This window comes from Malaclemys terrapin, chromosome 6 (assembly GCF_027887155.1).
Source record: "Malaclemys terrapin pileata isolate rMalTer1 chromosome 6, rMalTer1.hap1, whole genome shotgun sequence".
Classification (NCBI taxonomy): domain Eukaryota; kingdom Metazoa; phylum Chordata; order Testudines; family Emydidae; genus Malaclemys; species Malaclemys terrapin.
In genome coordinates, this window is record NC_071510.1 from 36,625,839 (window position 1) to 36,646,656 (window position 20,818).

At 41.8% G+C, this 20,818-nt stretch overlaps 1 protein-coding gene across 1 annotated transcript in view; it reads left to right on the forward strand.

Moving 5' to 3' along the window:
• TRPM6 (transient receptor potential cation channel subfamily M member 6) overlaps window positions 1-20,818 on the forward strand; it is a 128,895-nt gene that overhangs the window by 98,179 nt on the left and 9,898 nt on the right. The window contains exons 31-37 of the mRNA XM_054031681.1: window positions 756-781; window positions 5,850-5,900; window positions 8,736-8,801; window positions 11,483-11,769; window positions 12,019-12,101; window positions 15,734-15,939; window positions 18,062-18,113. Of these exons, the coding sequence (XP_053887656.1) occupies window positions 756-781; window positions 5,850-5,900; window positions 8,736-8,801; window positions 11,483-11,769; window positions 12,019-12,101; window positions 15,734-15,939; window positions 18,062-18,113 (771 nt within the window). The remainder of the gene's footprint in view (window positions 1-755; window positions 782-5,849; window positions 5,901-8,735; window positions 8,802-11,482; window positions 11,770-12,018; window positions 12,102-15,733; window positions 15,940-18,061; window positions 18,114-20,818) is intronic.

Below are 20,818 nucleotides of genomic sequence, written 5' to 3' on the forward strand. Positions count from 1 at the left end.
CCTGATTCTGCTGTCACTACACTGGTCTGACTTCAGTAGAATTACTCTTGATTCTCACCCGTGTGAGAGGAGAATTATGCCCATAATCTTTTGTCTTTTTACCCCCTCCCTCAAGCAAAAAGCTTCCATCCAGATGTCCCAATTTTATAGGGACAGTCCTGATATTTGAGGCTTTGTCTTCTATGGGTGCCTATACCCCTCACCCCCTGTCCCGATTTTTCACACTTGCTCTCTGGTCACCCTAACTTGAAGCAACAGAGACTGTTAAATATCAGTAGCAGTAGGGTTTACAGTATAGCCTCCCTACAGATCAGCTAACAAAGTGCAAGGCAACTGCAAAAAATTGAGTAAGTCTGATTTCATCCAGTAGAAGGCAGTGGGACACATACCAGCCAGTACATCAAAACGTAGGATAAAATTAAAAAGCAAACAAACAATCCACCCACCCGCCACTCATAGCTGATTGAAGTGCTCTTTAAACAATATTGTTATTATCTAAACAAGACAGTGACACAGAATTGTAAGCACAAATCAGAGAGGGGAAAATGCAGAGAAATACTGCTGTACCTTAATAACAAGCGATCAGCTTTATGTCAAAGCAAAAAACAACTTTATGCTAGTGGTTCTTGTGTTTTATGAAGTGAGTTTACATCTTTGTGAGTTTGAATTCACATAGTTCAAATCCTTTCATGTCATTGCTTGTTTAATCACAGAAAAGTTTGAAGCATAATTTCCTATGCTTGATTCTAAAACAGGTTGAGAAGTTCAAACGGCATTGACAGTAAGTTTTTGATTGATTATTACTTGTCTTTAATTCTTATTTGTAAATCCTACTTTCACAATTCTGAGATACATAACCAGAGGAGAAGTGATTCCATTGTAAGCATGGAGGGTAAACTGGAAGAGGGTTAACAATAATTAATACCCAACAGAAAGAATAGTATCTTTACAGTTTACAACAAATAATGTGATAATGTTTCCCCCATGCTAAAGGAAATGTCCATCAATTTTGCTCAGCCCAGCAATATAAAATATCTCACACTTTTCAGCAGGAATTAACTGTGCTGTACTTAAAAAGAGACAGATGAATTCTATCCTTTGGATTGCAACAGTGTTCCATAGGGTTAAATGGGAAGCTTGACATATATCTGAGGGTTAAGTCTAGCATAACATTTCTGATTACATAGTATTTCTAAGCACAGTGATAGTTGCAGCCATCTCTCTGGTAAGTGGTATTGGGTTCAGTTCTACAGTTCCTCTGCATGTGGAACTCTCATTGAGGGATCAGGTCCATTGTGGCATTGTCAGTGCAGGAGTTCAGTGTCAAAGATGGTAAATACGTTTTCAAGCTTCTTTGATATTCACTCAAGAATCTGAAGGATGACATTGTCCAACAAATGTAGAACTTTTGTATGTAGCCTTTTTTTGGTCAAGTTTATGTTCACAGTGGGTAGTAAAATGGGTATTTGGGCTGAAGATGCTACAGTCATATTAAAGAGACACCATCAAGTTGAATTTTGTTGCAAATGATTATTTTTAAAAATGCAAGTTTCTCAAAGAGCAGACTGGCTTTTAATTCCTTAAAAAGGTTTTCAAGACATTTTGTCCCCTCCTATCATTACAAGAGAATTGTGGGTGGAATCAAGAATGGAGTGCCAGAACAGGGGGGGCCAGGGAGCCATGGCCCTCCCACTTTTTGAAAGTGGATGGGCCTGGCCCATCCACTTTTCTCCATGGGCCCCGCCTCTCCTCTCCCCTCCAAGGCCCTGCCCCCCAGTCAGGCTGGCAACTGGAGCCCGGTTGGGGAGTCTGGGCAGCTGTGGGCTGCCATGGACCCTCCGCCTGCCCAGGGTCGGGGGCCGAGAGCAGCCCCTGGCCCGTGTCCTTGCCTAGCAGGCCCCCCGCCCAGGGCAGATGGAGGGTCCGCGGCTCCCCACTGCCTCCCTTGTGGCTCTTACTGTGGCTGGGGTGCGGCAGCGACTCCAAGGCCCCACCCCTGCAACTAAAGCTGGGTTGGGGTAAGAGCCACCCAGGCAGCTGTGCGGAGCACGAACCCTCCACCTGCCCTGGGCAGCGGACTCGGGGGGTGGGGACATAGGCCGGGAACTGTTCTCGGCCCCCTCACCTTGTGCAGGTTGAGGGTCCACAGATCCTCGGCCCGCTCTGGTTTCCGGCTTGGCCGGGGGTGGGGTGTTGGGAGGAAGGAGAGGGCAGGGGTGGGGACACAGTGGGAGTGGGGGCTGGGGTCCCTGCCCCCCCACTTTTGGGAAGGCTCTGCTACCCCTGGTCAAGAACAACACTAAATATTTTGAATGCTCCCTCTCCTTCCTGTACTCACGCTTGCCTGCTGCAGTCTCAGTTTCAACGCTGCTGCTGTTGGCAGAACTTGCTGAATGAACTTCAGCATCACAACAACGGTGGAAATGTGCTGTCAAATATACAAAGTAAAAAAATAAACAATTTTTGGTAAACTTCTTTCAATTATAATAATTGTATAAAAATTGTTTGTACAAAACAATAGTAGAAAAATTGTAGACAGAAATATGATTTTCAAGTTGATAGTGTCCCATCAGTGCAGCCAAGTAATTGTTTTTCTTAAAGTGTTGGTCTCTATGGATATTCACTCTGGGTCTGCACAGGGTCTGTGCACCCAGAACAGAAATTTTTCAATAGCAGTATATGTGGGTCTGCTGCAATGTCAGCTTGTGCTGCAAAGCAAGGGCATAAGTGGCACCACACAGTGACTGCCTCTTCAGTTCCTCTTCTACTGCTCCTGGTCTGGGACTGAACTCTCCTCTGTAGCTTGTTCAAAACTCTACTCTTGTAAATAGTCTAGCTAGTTAGAAGTCTTTGTGTAGTTAGTTCTTGGGGTTTGGGATGTTTCCTCCTGTTATTCCCCCAAAGCCTGGGCATTTATCCCCAAGGTCTCAGGCTTCAAGCCTTGCCTTCCCTGCCCCCAGGTCTTTCTGGTGGGTGACCTGCAGGAGAACTGCCTCTACTGCCCAAGGGAATCACACATCACATTGAAGTGTGAGATCTGCCGCTCTTTTGTCCCATGCATTAGGCAGTCTTAGGAGTTCAGACCCCACTGGCATGAGATGGTACTCGCCATGAGACCACAGTCAGATCATTCCTTGCCTCATTGGCCAGAGCTGCTGAGCAGTGCCCCGTCAGCAGTGGTGGACTCCTCTACCAGGCCCAAAGACTCTGTGAAACGGAAGCATGATGAGGCTAAGCAGAGGCACCCTCTTAAGAGGTAAGTCAAATCTGCATTCCACACCTCAGAGTCGGAGTGCGTGGAGCTCAAGGGTAATGCGGGCAGGCACCGATGGTATGAGGCACTTCCTGTGCTCCAGAAGCGTCCACCAAAGTGCACAAGGACTATAAAGAGTGCTCACCGTTTGCACTGGCAGTACCACCCCACATGGCCAAGCCTGCATTGACAGATTCCATACCAGAGACTCCAGCAAGTTTTCCTCCAGCCCTGCTCAAGGACCTGGCAATCTACACATATCCTGGACAACCACACAGCTCAGGGTTCCTGGACGCCACAAGAGTCCATGTGCCACATCAACCACTTCCAGCTATGAGCAGTACACAGAACATGTCAGCAGTTCCTGCCTTTCATCCAATTCACTCAAAAAAGTCAGGTCAAACAATATGACCATGGTTTACTATATAAAGAGTGGGAGCCAGGTCCACACCATGCTGCAGGGAGGTGGCACAGATATGAAATTGGTACTTCCACAGTCATATCACCCTCTTGGTAGTGCACCTACCATGGATAATGAACTTCCTAACATACAGCCTCATCAGGCATTTTCATGAGGGTCATGAATGGAAATACCACTCATCCATGGCACAATAGATTTGTCTTCAGTGGCAATTCCCACCTTGGACCTCTTTGCCAACCCAGGCAAACAAGAATTTACTGTTCCTGCCACACACAGGGATTCAGCTCCAGAGGGCATGCCTTCCTAATACAGTGGTCAGATCCACTGATGTATGCCTTTCCTCCCATCTCCCTTCTACCATGCAGCCTCAGGAAAATCAAGGTGACAGTAATCTTAATAGCTCCTTGGTGGCCGAAGCAGTTATATGGCTCTCCAGGTGACCTCCCATCCATGCATTCACTTACAGACATCATTAAATCTACTGTCACAGAATGGGGGCAGAACCAATCATCCCAACCCCACACCTCTCCATTTGACAGCGTGGCTTTTGGATGAGCAATGGAGTTAGAGAAATCCTGCTTGAAGAAGGTTGAGCCATCTTCCCCAATAGCACGAAGCCCTCCACAAGGATGTGTTACATAGCCAAATGGAAGCTCTTTTCCCTTTGGTACCATGAACATCAATTGTTCCCAAAAGAGATTGGAATTCCCCTTATCCTGGACTATCTTCTCTCCTTAAAATCTTTGGGCCTGTCACTGAGTTCATGGTGAGTACGTCTCACAGTCTTTAATGCTTTCCATCCCACAGTGGAAAAAAATGTTCAATTTTTACTCATCCTACAATAATTTTTAAAAAAAATGCATTATGGGAACATTCCCACTAGTGTCAAGGTCAGTGCTGGCTAGGAGTTTGAACCTGGTTCTCTGTACCTAAAGGAACTCACTATTTGAACCTTAAAAAGAACAGGAGTACTTGTGGCACCTTAGAGACTAACAAATTTTTTAGAGCATAAGCTTTCGTGGACTACAGCCCACTTCTTCGGATGCATATAGAGTGAAACATATATTGAGGAGATATATATACACACATACAGAGAGCATGAACAGGTGGGAGTTGTCTTACCAACTCTGAGAGGCCAATTAAGTAAGAGAAAAAAAACTTTTGAAGTGATAATCAAGCTAGCCCAGTACAGACAGTTTGATAAGAAGTGTGAGAATATTTACAAGGGGAGATAGATTCAATGTTTGTAATGGCTCAGCCATTCCCAGTCCTTATTCAATCCTGAGTTGATGTATCTAGTTTGCATATCAATTCCAGCTCAGCAGTCTCTTGTTGGAGTCTTGGCCTCCTGCTTCCTATTACATTTATCAATGAAGGTAGCTCTCCTCATGGTTATCACCTCAATCAGAAAGATAGGCAAACTTGGGGCCCTTATTACAGATCCACCTTATACCATCCTTCCCAAAGATAAAGTATCGCTGATCCTGGGCACATAGAGAGCATGTGCACCCATGGTGAATACAAAGAACTCCAGTTACTATAAGGTAAGTAAACTTCCATTTTCACTGGAACAAAATGAACTAAAATAGATAATGGAAACATTTCTATTAGTCTTAGGTAATGTAAAAGCTTGTTTTCTAAAGCATAGATTTGGGACCAAATTTGACCTGACAGTGTCTCTTTAAATTAATTTTGCCAATAAATTACTTGTTTATATTTTTACAGCATTTTAGATGTCATGGGTTAATGGACCTGTATTATTATAACTTCAATGTAATAGTACAGTTAATGGAATGCGTAATGACTGGGTATAGAGTTGCAAAAATCATGCCTTTGGGATTCTGTGAAGCATGATGGACAGCAAAGTGCTTTTAACATCCCAGAGGTGTAATTGGCTTAGAGAAATGACATGTCCTTGAGGTTAATATTGCTAGTCTCCCTTCATTTCCTTATATAAATAAGTCGGATGGCTATATTAAATTGATAACTGAAAACTGCCAACATACCATACATTATAACATACTTAACGTCAATTAGTGATTCCTCTCTTTAGAATGCTGAACCAGTAATTCTGATTAATCTGTTTCATGACAAACTTGAAGGGAATACATTCAAAATCATGCATTTATCTCTGCTACAATAATTAACATAATGATCCTTTTAAAATAATTTCAGAAATCTCAGTCTCCTTGAAAACACCTCAGGACCTGCAATATCATTATTCTGGTAAGCAGGAGTTACTTGAACGACTGCTGAGCAACTGCACCCATTGTTAAGTTGTAGAAATTCTGGTAATATTTTTGATTCTTATGCATGCCTCAGTTTCCCTCCGTGCTTTGTACTAATATGAATTGAATATAAACGAAAGGGACAAGGTGTTGGACTCACATAGCTATCTGATTGGAGATCAGAGTCACTAACAAACTGAATACAGCCTATGCATTGAATGGAGGATCCAGAAGAGACAATGGCAATCCTAAAGTCTGGGATATTCACACGTAGGGTATGTCTACACTGCAATGTAAGTCCAGGGTTTGCACTCAGGCTCAAGCCTAACCCCCCTTCCATTTATCTACACATAAACCTTGCTAACCCAGGGATCGGACCCAGAGTCCCAGGAGTGGAAGGTCCAAGCCTGTGCCAAGATGGGACCCAGGGTTCAAGCCCTATTGCTTTGCAGTGTAGATGCAGCCCTACAGGACTCATGCTCTGGGCATCCACTAAAAGCATTCCACAATCCCACAATTGGACTTTCTTTGTTCTCTAGACAGTCAGGTTTGGTGGACAGTCAAGTTTTCCCACACTGCACAATGAATAAAGGGCTAGAGCAGCCACATTTTTGGAGGGCGATAGGAACCCTAGGATATGAGTGGTTGGACTCAAGTCCACATAATGCAGTGTAGATGCTGGAACCCAGGGTTCAGCAATTCCTAACCTGAGGTTACAAATGCATGTAGACACTAACGTCCTAGGTTAACAAATCCAGAGTCTGCTAACTCAAGTTCTACTAACTCTGGGTTTACATTGCAGTGTAGACATGCCCTTAGGCACTAGTAGCCAAGAGCAGAGCAAAGGCCCTGGAGAACAGGGGAAAGGTGTCAAGTAGGTGTTGAAGAAGTGTTAACAGATGAGCTCATAGGGTATGGCTAGTCAGCAACTAGACCCCTGTGGCTGGCCCTTGACAGCCGACTTGGGCTCGGGCTGCAGGGTTCTTTCATTGCTGTGTAACTTCATTCCGGGTTCAGGCTGGAGCCCGAGCTCTGGGACCCTCCCACCTCTCAGGCTCCTACAGCCTGGGCACCAGCCTGAGCCCAGAAGTCTACACAGCAATGAGACAGCCCTGCAGCCCAAGCACTGCGAGCCTGAGTTGGCTGGCACAGGCCAGCCCTGGGTGTCTAGTTGCTGTGTAGACATACGCCTAGAGACACAGGCTTCTCACCTGGGTTGAAGACAAAGGAACAGAGACAGAGAAAGGAAGCAGAAATGGTTCCTACAGCAGCATGGCTAAAGGGTTCACTGGATTTAGACTGTTTAGACTATGTCTTAACCTTTTCTTTCCTATACACCTAAGGGCTTTCAGAGTCTATATGTCAGGTGACTAATAAATTGTTACCTTGCTTTGAAAAGGCTGCCTGGTGTCACAGCAAATACTTACTCAGGACATTGTGTCCTGAAAGGGTAAAGAACAAGTCTCCCGCAGTTGGCTGGACTTGCTGCAGGGAACCACAGAGAGAGAGAGACAAGAATTGCTAGCATGCAAAGGCCCAGTTTTGGAGTCATGGAGGCCAAGGGCCTGCCCATATGGAACTGTGTGGATCCTTTGGGTCTGGCACAACAGACCCTGTGAATCCATAACACAAGCACATTAATTCTTTTTCTGTCATCTTCTGTGGCTCCCACTTTGTAGAGTCCCACTAGAGTACCCCCCCACAACCCAGTCAAAGCTGTATATTAATTTCATACCTAACACTGTAGTGAGGCCATTTCAGGTATTAGTTGGCAAATGATAAAGAAAAAAAATAGGCCTTGGCAATAAAAAACTTAGTTTCACAACTGATGAAAACTTAAGGAACTGAGCTATAATGCCCAGAAAAGACTGGGGCAATGGTTTGTTCATAGCTGTCACCTCCCATCTTGATGAAGTACAGTATTCACTGCAATTTCCCTCTTTCTTCCTGCTTGCTGGAGTGGATTTCTTCAGTTAATTTGTACTGTACTACTTAATCTGTGTTTATATACTTATGAACTCACTGGAAGTCTGGCAGGGAATAAATCATTTGGACACTGATTGCCCACTATGCTGTTTTATTCCTAAATTGAAAATGCGCAGAGATTGCTACAAAGCTGCAGGTTTCTGTGCTTTTGGGTGAGGAGAATTATCCAGAACCTACCAGCAGATGTCCCTGTAGACCACACTACCTTAGATCTTTTCATGAGAAACCTTGGATAAAACATAAGCCAGTATACAGCTATTTGAAGTTCAGAGATTGTGTCATAGTTACAATGAATAGTATCCAATTTTTTCATTCCGTGGACAGGCACAACTCCACTGACTTTGACAATATTATGCCAGCAACAAATTTGACTCAGCATATATTTGGGCATGTTATTTAATTAGGTGATATTTTTCAACGCAATCTAGACTCTGACAAAAATAAGATGTTTTCGGAGGCTTCTGGGTTAATTTTTTTCATTTGTAATGCAAGGATGGACTTGTGTCTGTGGCAATGGATGGGACTCAAGGAATCTGGGTTCAGTTCTGGATTTTACCACAGAGTTCCTGTGTGACTTTGAGCAAATCACTTAATCTCTGTGCCTCAGTTCACACCTCTGTAAACTCGGGCTAACAGTACTTCTCTGCTTCTTAGATACTGTGAGGATAAATCCATAATCACTTGGTTGATGCTCAGATGTTATAGTGCTAGAGGTGATATACATAGCTAGAGGAAAGGCCGGCCACAACAAAATGTACTTGTTTTTGTAATATTACAATAAAACACTGTCAAATATTTCTGAAAATCAGCCAAGCCAGCATAGCGGAACTGTCTATTTTGTTTGCAGCTGTTGAAAGGAACAACTTAATGAGGCTTGCTCAGACTATACCATTTACACCGGTCCAGTTCTTTGGTGAGTGCCAGTTTCTGTGTTCTGTTTTGAATGTATTATAATCACAGCATGGATTATTTTTTAAAGAATAGTTAAGAAACCTCATAGATTGGATTAATTTAGGTATATATAATTTACATTTATTTTCTGAAGGAAAAACTTCTGGACCAAAGGGAATGACTCTATAGCCTGTTGGTTAAGGCATCCACCTGGGAGACCCAGGGTCTAGTTCCCCTAGTCCAATGACGCCTTAATTATTTATCCACAACTTCAACATGAGAGATTGAGGGAGCCATACACATCAGAATATCCCATAGCTCAGTGGCTAAAGTATTCTCCTGAGAGTGGGGAGACCTCTGTTCATATCTTTCTTCCCCATGAGGCAGAGGGAGAAATTAAACTTGGGTTTCCCTAGTGAGTGCTCTAACCACTGGGGTAGACAGATAGATAGATACCTCCCTACAGCCGTACTTATGTGCCAAATTCCCTAAGAGGAGCGGGTCTTAGGATGCACCCCCGTTGTTGGCATCTCCCATTTGTTAGCTTAGGTGGCTCCCCACCTAGCATGCTGGTTTTTGTGGATTTCATTCTTTGGCCACTGGCTCTCCCCATTTATTGTGTAGGGAGCCCAGGTGCCTAACTCAGGCTTTGTGGTTCGCAGTTGTTCCAGTGATTTTTCTAGGTGCCTAAAAGTTAGGCATTGGAATGCTGAGTGTTGCAAAACCTAAGTTCCTTTGTGGATCCAGGTCCTTCTTCCAGGCCACTTTGCGAGACCAGACTCTCCTGTGCAGGGTGCTCCGAGACTGAAATCTACTGTGCTAGCTCATGTCTCTCCTACAAGTCTCCCCTTTCCTCTTGGCTTCTCTTCACCCATGATTTGTGTGGCTTTTTTTATATGTTTTTTAAATCCACCCTCCACTTGCGGAGTTCCTTTGTGTGGAGAGAATTCCAAACAATAAAACTGATAGATACATAATTTGAAGGATTTGTATTCTTTTATCCACTTTATTAGCAGTTCCTATTTTATTAAGGAAATAGTGCAGTATTCTACAGTAATCACCCTCCAAACACTGCCACATCTTGATAAAACTTAGGGCCTGATTCTCCACTCTCTTAAATTGGTTCAACTTTAACAGAGCTGATATAAGATCTGTGTAATGGAGTGGAGAATCAGACCCCTCGTGTCTGGGACCATTACTACAGAATATGTCCATTGGATGTTGTATAAAATGCTTAAGACATAGAAATGGTACTTGTAAATGTTTAATTATTCTATCAATAATTCTGGTCAGTATTCTATTCAATTGAACATTTGTACACAGTGGGCCTGATTTTCAGCCTGGCTCATACCTGGCCTCCTTTGTGGCACCTGTAATTATTTGTGTATCCAGGCAATGTTAGATATGAAGTACCTGAAGGTGCTCACAGATCAGGTGCTTGTATGTCTATATTACATCAACTGACTTTGCAAATAATCTGTTACAAAAATGGAGGGCAGGCTTTAAAACTCTGGCCTGTTATATTAGTTTATCAAATATAATAATGAATAGTTTTCCCCTGTCAAAGGCAGAATACTGTTTAACTACATAGTGAGACAGAGTGTAAGATTGAGCTGAATCTCACCAGATGCCTTCTGCATGCAAAATGATAGAATTTCTGAAATTTTGTGCAATAGAGATGACACAGGAATTTCTAGGAACAAGGTCAAATTCTTAATTTAAAATAGGAACTTTAAATCTCTATGCTTATTTGTCTTAATTTCTTCTCATTACCCTTAGTTTATATTAAAACAGAACCCTAATTATTATAGGAAAGCTGAGGTTCTTTCTAAATTCGGAGGACTCACTTGTTCCTAGCTGTGTGTGTTAGTTTGGGCCAGACTCTGCTTCTCTTGCTCATGTTGATTAGTGTCTGATTTCTCAAATAACCCAGTTGAAATCAATGGGGCTCTCATGGATCAAAGTGCTACTCAGTGTGAGTAAGGGCGGCAAAATCCAGCCATTAGCTTTTACAATTGTCATGAAGATAAAGGTGTTACTTCTTACAAGCAAGCAAGATCAAAAGGGAAAAACGGTATGAGTAGTATCGATTTTAATTGTTTTCTGTAAAATAAAAAATCCTGCTAAATAATCTTCTTCTTTTATACAAATACAGACTAAGAGGGAGAGAGAGTGTCTCAGCATATTTTTATTTAATTTCAGTTCAACCAATTATAGATAAGAGATTGGTGTTTAAAAACAAATATTTAGACCCAATCATCCCTAAAATCCAGTAAGTCTGCTGACACTGAGAAAAGCCACTGAAAAGAAGAAAATGACCACAATTGTATTCAGTAAGATCCACTGGTTTAAATCAATGCAGTTTGCTTGTATTGAAGCACTCCAGAAGGCTGGAATTCATCCCTATGAAGAAGGCCAGTACAAACTCTATGTACCATATATATATCCTCAAAACAGAGAGACGATGTAACTTAAGGGGTCCATAGTTGTTGTTCTGGCCCTCTGAACAGGGTTGAACATCACCTTAGTGAACAATAGAAGATTTGGATGATATTTCAGGAATATGGTAGCATAGTGGAAGCCCATATTGTCAAGTACTGTAAAGTGAGAAAGTTATATGCTATTTTAGGGGAAGAAAGGTAAGTCTCAAATGGTGTTGCTGTGATTTGTGATATTTATAAATGAAACTTCTTTTGACCTCAGCTGGAGAGGAGGTGACAATCTATAGGCTAGAAGAGAGTTCGCCTATGAACCTAGATAAAAGCATGTCGTCCTGGTCACAGCGTGGAATGGCTGCAATGATCCAGGTCTTGTCCCAAGAGGAGATGGATGGAGGTCTCCGGAGAGCAATGAAGGTCATTTGTACCTGGTCTGAGAATGATGTATTGAAGTTGGGACAAGTCTTCATTGTGAAGTCGTTTCTTCCTGAAGTGGTTCAGACATGGCAGACGATCTTTCAGGAGGGTACAGTGCTACATCTGTGCCTGAGGGTAAGTATAAACCTGCAGGGAAACTGTCCAGCCCAGTTTGGCAAGTATGAGAAGGTTTGGTACATGTAAACACTTCCAGCCTGGAGTGACTTGCTGTTTAATTATTGTTACTATCTTATTGGAGAGAGGGGCATGGAAAAATCCATCTCCTATTTACGATTAGTAAGGAACACTCCCTTTCTTTATATATTCTGGCCTTTCTTTATAAGCTTATGTAAAATTAATACCTATAAATGTGTTTTTGTTTAGGAAATACAACAACAAAGGGCTGCTCAGAAGCTGATATATACCTTCAACCAACTGAAGCCACATAGCATTCCATATACCCCAAGGTAGGGAAACTGCCTTTCAAGAGTGAGGTGGAAAAGACTAAATATAACCTTCTGCAATATTTGGGTGCTGGGGGTAGGGTTTTTTCAGCGAGACCTCTCAAGTAGGGAACTTATTACCCTTCTCTGTGATCTGACGAAGCCCAGCTTTGTTGACTGTCTTTCAAGGCCTATTTTTTCTGTGTAGTTTTTATGGAGGGGCTAGGTTGATAACATCTGACTGGGTGGGTGAGGGAATTTTGGGGAAATATAAAGGATTTGGTGGAGTGCATTAACTGGAGCAGATGAGGGAGGCTTTTTTAATAGATGTCTATCAAAAATAAATTGTGTCCATGCTTTTAATATTTGTAAAGTGTATAGAGCTTATGCCTGGCATTAATTAAACGGAAATAAATGAATAAAATAAATATACATGAATTAGAGACATTGTAGAATTTTTCTAAGTGTATCTGTTGCTTGATGGTGTTGAAGAAGTTTGTGAAAGAAGAGTCTGAAGCAAAGTCCATTGAAAAATAATTGGAAAGACTGTCATTGACTTCAGTGGCCTTTGGAAAAGCCCTTACTGAGCAAAAAGGAAAGCAAAGTGTTAGTGAGAGAACAGATGGTCTCCAGTTCTGCTGAGCATGCTGCTCTGAGATGTAGCTGCTTTAGTGTGGGGGGAAAAATCCTTTCAGGGTTGTGAACTAGTTTCCAGTGGTCTGAAGAGAGAGTGCATGTAAAGAATCGCTTATATTTTGAACACCCCCATAAATCTGTATTCATATGGTAAAGCAGATCAATGTTTGCTACTGAGTCCTTACAGTAAAGTTTTACTGTTTCTTTTACAAGGAACTTTATAGAGTATGACAGGAAACATAAGGCCTTCTGCTCATCAAAGTTTTATCAAAGTGAAAATGGCTTTCCACTTCAGAAAAGCAAAACCTAATGTTTAGGAGGGATGAGCAGGTCTGGTTTGGAAAGTATGAGGGCCCAGATGTTTGAAGACCCATAATTAGGGCATATATTTTGTCATGTGCACCAATACTTTTCCTTCTGTTTTGGACACAGCCCTGTTTTTTCTATACCATCTCTAGAAACGCCACTATTAAAACTTGTGCTTTGTGGGAATGATGATCTCATGTGTATTATAATCTATGAATATATGTAAGGCCTGATCTAGAGCCCATTGAAGTCAGTGGAAGTCTTTCTATTTAATTCAGTGGGCATGGATATGATCTCTTTGTATTACATCATTAGTACATCCGGGGTGAATATGCACCATCAGATGTGGAAACCATGAGCATTTGATCTTGTCCCAAAAACATTCCCATTACCCAGTACCCAGAAATACTCTTGGGAAATACTCTTGCTTGTTCAGTAGCAGCCACAGTTCTACACAAGCCAGTTCTGTCTCATTGTATGCTGTTTTTTAGTTACTTAGCTTTATGAGCATATTTTTTCCCTTTAGGAAATGTAGAACTGTGGTTCAGTATTTGGGGTCGGGAAGGAATTTTCACCCAGATCAAATTTGCAGAGATCCTGGAGGGTTTTTTGCCTTCCTCTGCAGAGTGGGACATAGGTCACTTGCTCATTTGAACTATGGTAAATGGTGGATTCTCTGTAACTTGACGTCTGTAAGTCTAGATTTGAGGACATCAGTTACTCAGCCAGAGGTTATGGGCTGACTACAGGAGTGGGTGGGTGAGATTCTGTGTCCTGTGATATGCAGGAGGTCAGACTAGATTAGTAGCTCTTTAATCTTTTCACACTACTGTACCCCTTTCAGGAGTCTGATTTGTCTTGCGTACCCCCAAGTTTCACCTCACTTTAAAAATACTTGCTTACAAAATCAGACATAAAAATACAGAAAGTGTCACAGCACACTATTACTGAAAAACTGCTTACTTTCTCATTTTTACCATATAATTATAAAATAAATCAATTGGAATATAAATATTATACTTACACTTCAGTATATACTATATACAGCAGTATAAACAAGTCATTGTCTGTATGAAATTTTAGTTTGTACTGACTTTGCTAGTGCTTTTTATGTAGCCTGTTGTAAAACTAGGAAAATATCTAGATGAGTTGATGTACCCCCTGGAAAAATTGTGCATACCCCCAGGGATACGTGTACCCCAAATTCAGAACCACTGGACTAGATGTTCATGATGGTCCCTACTGGCCTTAAAGTCTATGAATATTCTCCCTGTTCACCCCATTACATAGATGCTGTGGCATCTGTGAGCATTACTGCTCACTGGATATCTTTAGACTGGCTTATTTTGAGGAAATTTTTTGAGTTTGAGAGGAACCCAGCCCCTCAAAAAGACAAACACCCCCCCCCCAAACTGCAGAAACAAAACAGCTTTCCCCCCCCCTCACAATAGTAAACTGCATACATAAATTTACTCCTTCCTTTCTGCAGAAGAAAGGGAGATTTGAGCCATCTTAACAGAGAGAACCTAGATACTAAATATCCTCTCACTTTAGTTTTACACAGTAAACCCCAATTCCACTGACTTTAGTGGAGTTTCTCCTGATTTACACTGAGTAGATTATCAGGTGTCACATAGTGCATCCTACGGGGCCCAAGTGTGCCTTATAAAAACGAGGATTTTTTTTTGTTATTTTGGAGAATATCATCAGGCTTTTGCAGGGAAAGGAGTGCAACTTTGCACCTCTTTTACAAAATGGTGTGTGATGGTAAATTAACTTTCCAAAGGGGTCCTGACTTAGCATTTTATAGCACTTGTTGTTCAGGGGCATTTCTTTAATTAATCTTAAAGATTTCAGTCCATCTATTTATACTATGCTTGCACTACGAGGTAGGGGAGTGATTCCCCTGCTTGAGAACACATACTTGTGTTCGCTCTCCTCGAGCAAGAGCAAGTGTAAATAGGAGTGTTGCTGTGATAGCATGCGTAGCGGCAATGGAGGCATGGCTTAACTGTGCCAAGTACAAACCTGCCTGAAACTTGGCCTGTGCCTCCACTGCTGCTACCCGTGCTAATGCAGCTACACTGCTATTTATACTTGTGCTAGATCAATGAGAGCTAGTGCAAGTGCACCTCTACTCCGATATAACGCGACCTGATAGAACATGAATTCGGATATAACGCAGTAAAACAGTGCTCCGGGGGGGGGGGGGGGGGGGGGGCGCTGCGTGCTCCAGCGGATCAAAGCAAGTTCGATATAACATGGTTTCACCTATAATGCGGTAAAATTTTTTGGCTCCCAAGGACAGCCTTATATCAGGGTAGAGGTGTATGTGTATGTGAATAGGGGAAAAACACCCTTAGCTCATAGCCTAGACGTTGCTGTAGAGATTAGCTAGTGTAACAATGGCATTTCCTGGTTTACTCAGCATATGCTTCTTGTTCACTGACACTCTTGTTCACAGAAGGGCTTTGTTTTGAGATCATTCTCTGAAATGTCTTCTCCAGTAGGTTACATCTCTCAGGAATGACTTCCTGCTATCTACCGTTTGTTATCTTCTGCTGCTGAGAGTTTTCTAAGAGGCTTGAAGTTTGTAAGTGGTGGAGTAGTGTCCCACTTTTCAGTATATTTGCTTTATTCGTAATAATTGTGACCTGACTGTGAGGACACTCATCATCCTGCCAGCTCCTGACTGACAGCATTTTTACTCACAGGTTTCTGGAGGTTTTTTTAATATATTGCCATTCAGCCAATCAGTGGCTCACAATAGAGAAGTACATGACGGGTGAGTTCTGCAAGTACAACAACAACAACGGGGATGAGATTTCCCCCAGCAATTTGCTGGAAGAGATGATGTTGGCCTTCTCTCACTGGACCTACGAGTACACCCGAGGGGAGCTCCTTGTCCTGGATTTGCAAGGTGACTGCCAAAAGGCACCAGTTTATTATGTAACTTAGCGTTACCACTAAGAAAACAACGTTGAATTCAACTTAGAGAAAAAGAGCCAAATTCTGCTTCTGTTTACACCCATGAAAATCCTGAGCAATTCCAAAGACATCCATGGAGTTACTCTCAATGTATATAGGTGTAAATGAGAACAGTATCTGGCCCCATAGATCTAGTTTAGGTGTACAAGCACCGTACTAAAACAATGCGCAGTAACATTTAAATTAGCTGTATAAAAATCACTTCACATGTTAATGTTGATGAAGATTGTTAAATATTTGTAACAAAAACACATTTTTCTCATCGGAAGGCTTTTCTCAACGGGCATCAGTTGTTGTTTATATTTTTCATTAATAAGACTGTAAACAGTTTAAGCTGCAGTTCTGAGAACTATTCACAGAGCCTGGTGGCTCCTCAAAAGAGCACAGAGTGTGGTATGATCACATTACAATACATGTGTAAAGGGGAACATGGTATATTTAAAAAAATAAACATTTGACTGTGTACAGAAAATGAACACCATCCATCAAGCAGTTTAAACATCATTGGCTCTCATTCCTGTCAAGGGCAATTTGTGCTGCTAGACGTAGGCTTATCATATTTACATTTTACAGCATTCAGAAACTGTGAATTACAGTAAGACTTCCTGGTCAAGCGAAATCAACCATTAAATCCATGCTGGCCTTCATTTGATTTTATCTTCACATTAAGAAATATAAAAAGACTTTGTGTATCTTTGTTACAACATATTGGAACGGAGGCACACTTCCTCCTTTATTTTTAAAACTTGGTTTAGTATAGTACTCCTGAAATTGGCAGACCAGTACCACTGGCTTGAGCCTGGAAAAGGGAAGTATGTGCATAAATCTTTGCAGAACTGAGGCCCTCATTTCCATCCCAAACCAGGAAAGAGAAGTGTGAAAAAAATGGAGTAAAATTATTTACAAAATTCTTTTAAACCTCAGAAAAGGTCTGACTCAGGCATGGGTCAGCATTCGGGTTGTCCATACTGATTGGCTGTCCCTAAACTGGAGCTCTCTAATCAGAGCACAAAATCTGTTCCAGTTGGAATTCCAGGCGCACAAGTCTGTCTATTGGAGACCTGCAACTAAAGGGGTGTGTGTGTGTGTGTGTGTGTGTGTGTGTGTGTGTGTGTGTGTGTATGAAAATCTCTCTCTCACACACATAATATCTATAACTATATTTATTATACTTTTATTTAAATATATTCTGTATTAACAAAGGCCCATTGTCACTGGAACGTGTTACAAATTTTCAGGTGTTTTAACATACGGTGAGCACAATAGTTATAGCTGTTCTTTACCTATCTACCTGTATCCACTGCAGCACATGAGTTCATCACTAATGGACCATCGGAATTAAAATAATTGGATGCTAATGTTCATGGAAGTTTTCCTGTACATCAGCAGCCCAATCATTTACTCAGATATAAGGCAATGACTTTTTAAAATAGAATCCCATAAGCCCTAATGGGGCATTGGTTAGAGGAGAGGAGTTTAGCACAAAGGAATCTGTTCTTCCATTCATTTACCACGAAACGCCTATTAGCACTTATTGGAGTTACCTATCTAACTCTACTGTAACCACCACCAAAGGGGAGAATAGACCCCAGCATCCTCACATCACAACATCTAAATAAAGGGACATATTCTGATACCCTTCCTCACCTTGAATAGCATTTTTCCCCTGAGTGGTCCTAATAAAATCAACAGGATTTTAATAATGAAATAAGGTGCTATTCAACATGAGTACAGGCCTCAGGATCTGGCCTCATTTTACTGTAGTTACAACAGTTTTGGCAACTCTTTCCACGGTTTCATAGTATAGAGCCATTTGGGTAAGTTTCTAGCCTATCCATTCATATATCCACGAGCATGTAATATCAGGAATGGGGTGAGAAGAATTAGCATTTGTTTGTCTATTTTTAACAAATAGCTACAGCATTTTATTTTTACCTTAAGTGTAAATTTAGAGTCTACAGCGGAAATTGATGTTTACATTGGTTATGATTTTATAACATGATATTTAAAAAAAACAATCTTCGCTTGTAACACTCTCGTCTAATTTACTGTAGGTGTTGGGGAAAACCTGACAGATCCATCTGTTATTAAACCTGAAGGCAAGCAGTAAGTTTGTCATTTTATTAGCTGTCATTTCCGAACATGGTGTGTTTGATGTAATTCACTTCAGACAATTGATAGCTAATGGTATATTTTATGTGGATATTTACATTCTCAATAATCGTTTATGATTTTTTTTTTTAGTCAGGAGTTAAATACTTGATTTGAATGTAGTAGTTCTGTTTTTTTCCACATGGTGTAGTTCCAAATGAATAATTATACGTGATCTAGGAGAATGGGGAGGGGACTAGGCACACAAGATTTCTGGCTTCACAACAGGATTGTTAATAGTGCTTTTTATATAAACAACACTTCATATACAATGGCTCTGATCCATGTGGGGAGGCAAAATGGTTTTGTTTCTGGCCTGGGGTGTACAGGAGGTCATACTAGATGATCTAATGGCCCCTTCTGACCTTAAATTATGACACTTGGGGCTTGTCTACATGAACACTGAGTTCACAGCAAGCTGGGGTGTGAATATACTGCATACTAACTGTTCATGTGGACCCTGATAATGTGCACCAAAAGTTTGTTAGTGCACTTTAATCTACTCTTGTTTCAAAGCAGAGAAGATCAGGGCATACTATTATTCTGTTAGGTCCCACGGAATCAGTTAGTGCAAGTCAGGGGTATATTCACACCCCAGCTTCGTGTGAACTAAATGTTTGTGTGAACAAGCCCTTAATCCTGCACGGAGGTCCCAGGTCAGTGGGGCTCCACACAGACAGACGATTCTTACTATATGGATCAGAGTGTCGGATCAAATCTTGTCTCCAGTTAGATGTCACAGCACCCTAAGTACTAGGTACATATCATTAACCCAATTTCACAAAAGGGAAACAAGTTCAGAAATATTAAATGACTTGCCCAGGACACAGAACAAGTCAATTCCAGAATTGGGAGTAAAACTTGATCTCCTGTCTCCAAAATGACCATTATTACTAATATTATTTGTATTATCAAGAACATTAGTAATTAATAAACATTTGCACAATATTAATAAGTAATTACTATCACATGTTGATTATAGGTACTATAGATGTATTATTGCAAATATGTGCTAGATGTTTCACAACAAATATAAGACAATCTACTTTTGACCCCTCATACTGGCCTTACTTGGGGCCACAGGACCCATACGCATAGTACACAGAGTCGGTATGAGTCAATAGGGAGTCTTCCCATCCCTCCCCTCCAAGAGGTCAAAGGGAAACTCCTGAGCCTATGGAAGAAGAGGAGGATGAAGTGATTGCTCCAGTCTCGCTGTCTCTTTCTGATGACCACAGACAATTCCAAGAGCTGGTTCAGAGTGTGGCAGAAGAGCAGTAAATGCCCTTAGAGAAAGCCCAGGACTCGCAACACAACTCCCGTTTGGTCTAGCAACTACACGCAGCATCTTTACAAAATTATTTTCTGTAGTAGCCACACAATTTAGACTGGGTGGTTCTACCATCTTCCAGTGTCTAGATGATTGGCTTCTTACAGACAGGACATATTCAGAAGTCATAACATCAGCCTCATCTCTGCTCCATCTCCTAGAATCCCTGGGAATCTCTGTGAGCATGCAAAAGTCTATCCTGGCTCTGGGTCAGACTAGAGATTTCACAGGAGTGACCTTAGATTCAAAACAAGGGCTCAGCTCCCGATGGACAGATTCCAAGTCATGGGCAACCCAATAAATCAGGTTATGCACAATCACAATCCTCTGACATTGGTCTGGATTTGCCTTACTCTCCTAGGTCACATGCCATCATCTACATACGTACTGCTGTTCATCCACCTCCATGTCTGTATGCTTGGCTTCAAACAGTATGTATAATGAGCAAACACAGCATGAACACTGTAGTGATAATCCCCAATAAGATAAGGGCCTCTCTGATTTGGTGGAAAGATTCTGCACACATATGCATGGACATTCCTTTCCTATCCCACACACCCAACAGGACAATAATCACAGCTGCCTGCTTGTTAAGTTGGGAGATGCACATAGACAGTCACATAGCACAGGGCACTTGGATGGCCTAGGAACCAGAATCTCGTGGAATGCAGAACAGTCGGAGAAGCATGCAGGGCATTCTCACCATTAATCCAATCTTACGTTCTCTCATAATGTCAGACAATATGACAACCATATTCTACATAAACAAACAGGGAGGAGTAAGTTGCATTCCCTTGTGTATAGAAGTGGTCAATGTATGGAACTGGAAGAATCACAATCACCCTAACAGCAGCGTACCATCCTGGAACCCAAAATTCACTGGTGGACAGCGTCAGCAGGTACTTTGCCACTGATCATGAATGGGTGTCAGACAGTTCAGTGGTGAACAGCATCTTTGCTCAGGGGAAGCCTACCTGGGACCTGCTCCCAGACAAATGGGAAGTACAGCACATACTGTTCCAAGGGAGCTCAGGGCCAGTTCTTCAGAGGTGATGCTGTCCTACTTCTTTGGGTAGACCATTTGAACTATGCCTTTCCTCTTATACCACAAGTTTTGCGGAAGATTTTATGGTACAGAGTATGAGCCATTCTCATTGTGTTCAAGTGGCCTGAACTGTTCTGCTTCTCAGGTCTCCTGCATATGTCAGCCCAGCCATTCATCCCTTCCAGGTCCTCTTGACTCATGATCACGGGTTGGTATTTGGATGGGTGTTGGATCTAGAATATTCCTATTCAGAAACTGTGCAAGCCATTCTCACTAAAGCAGAAA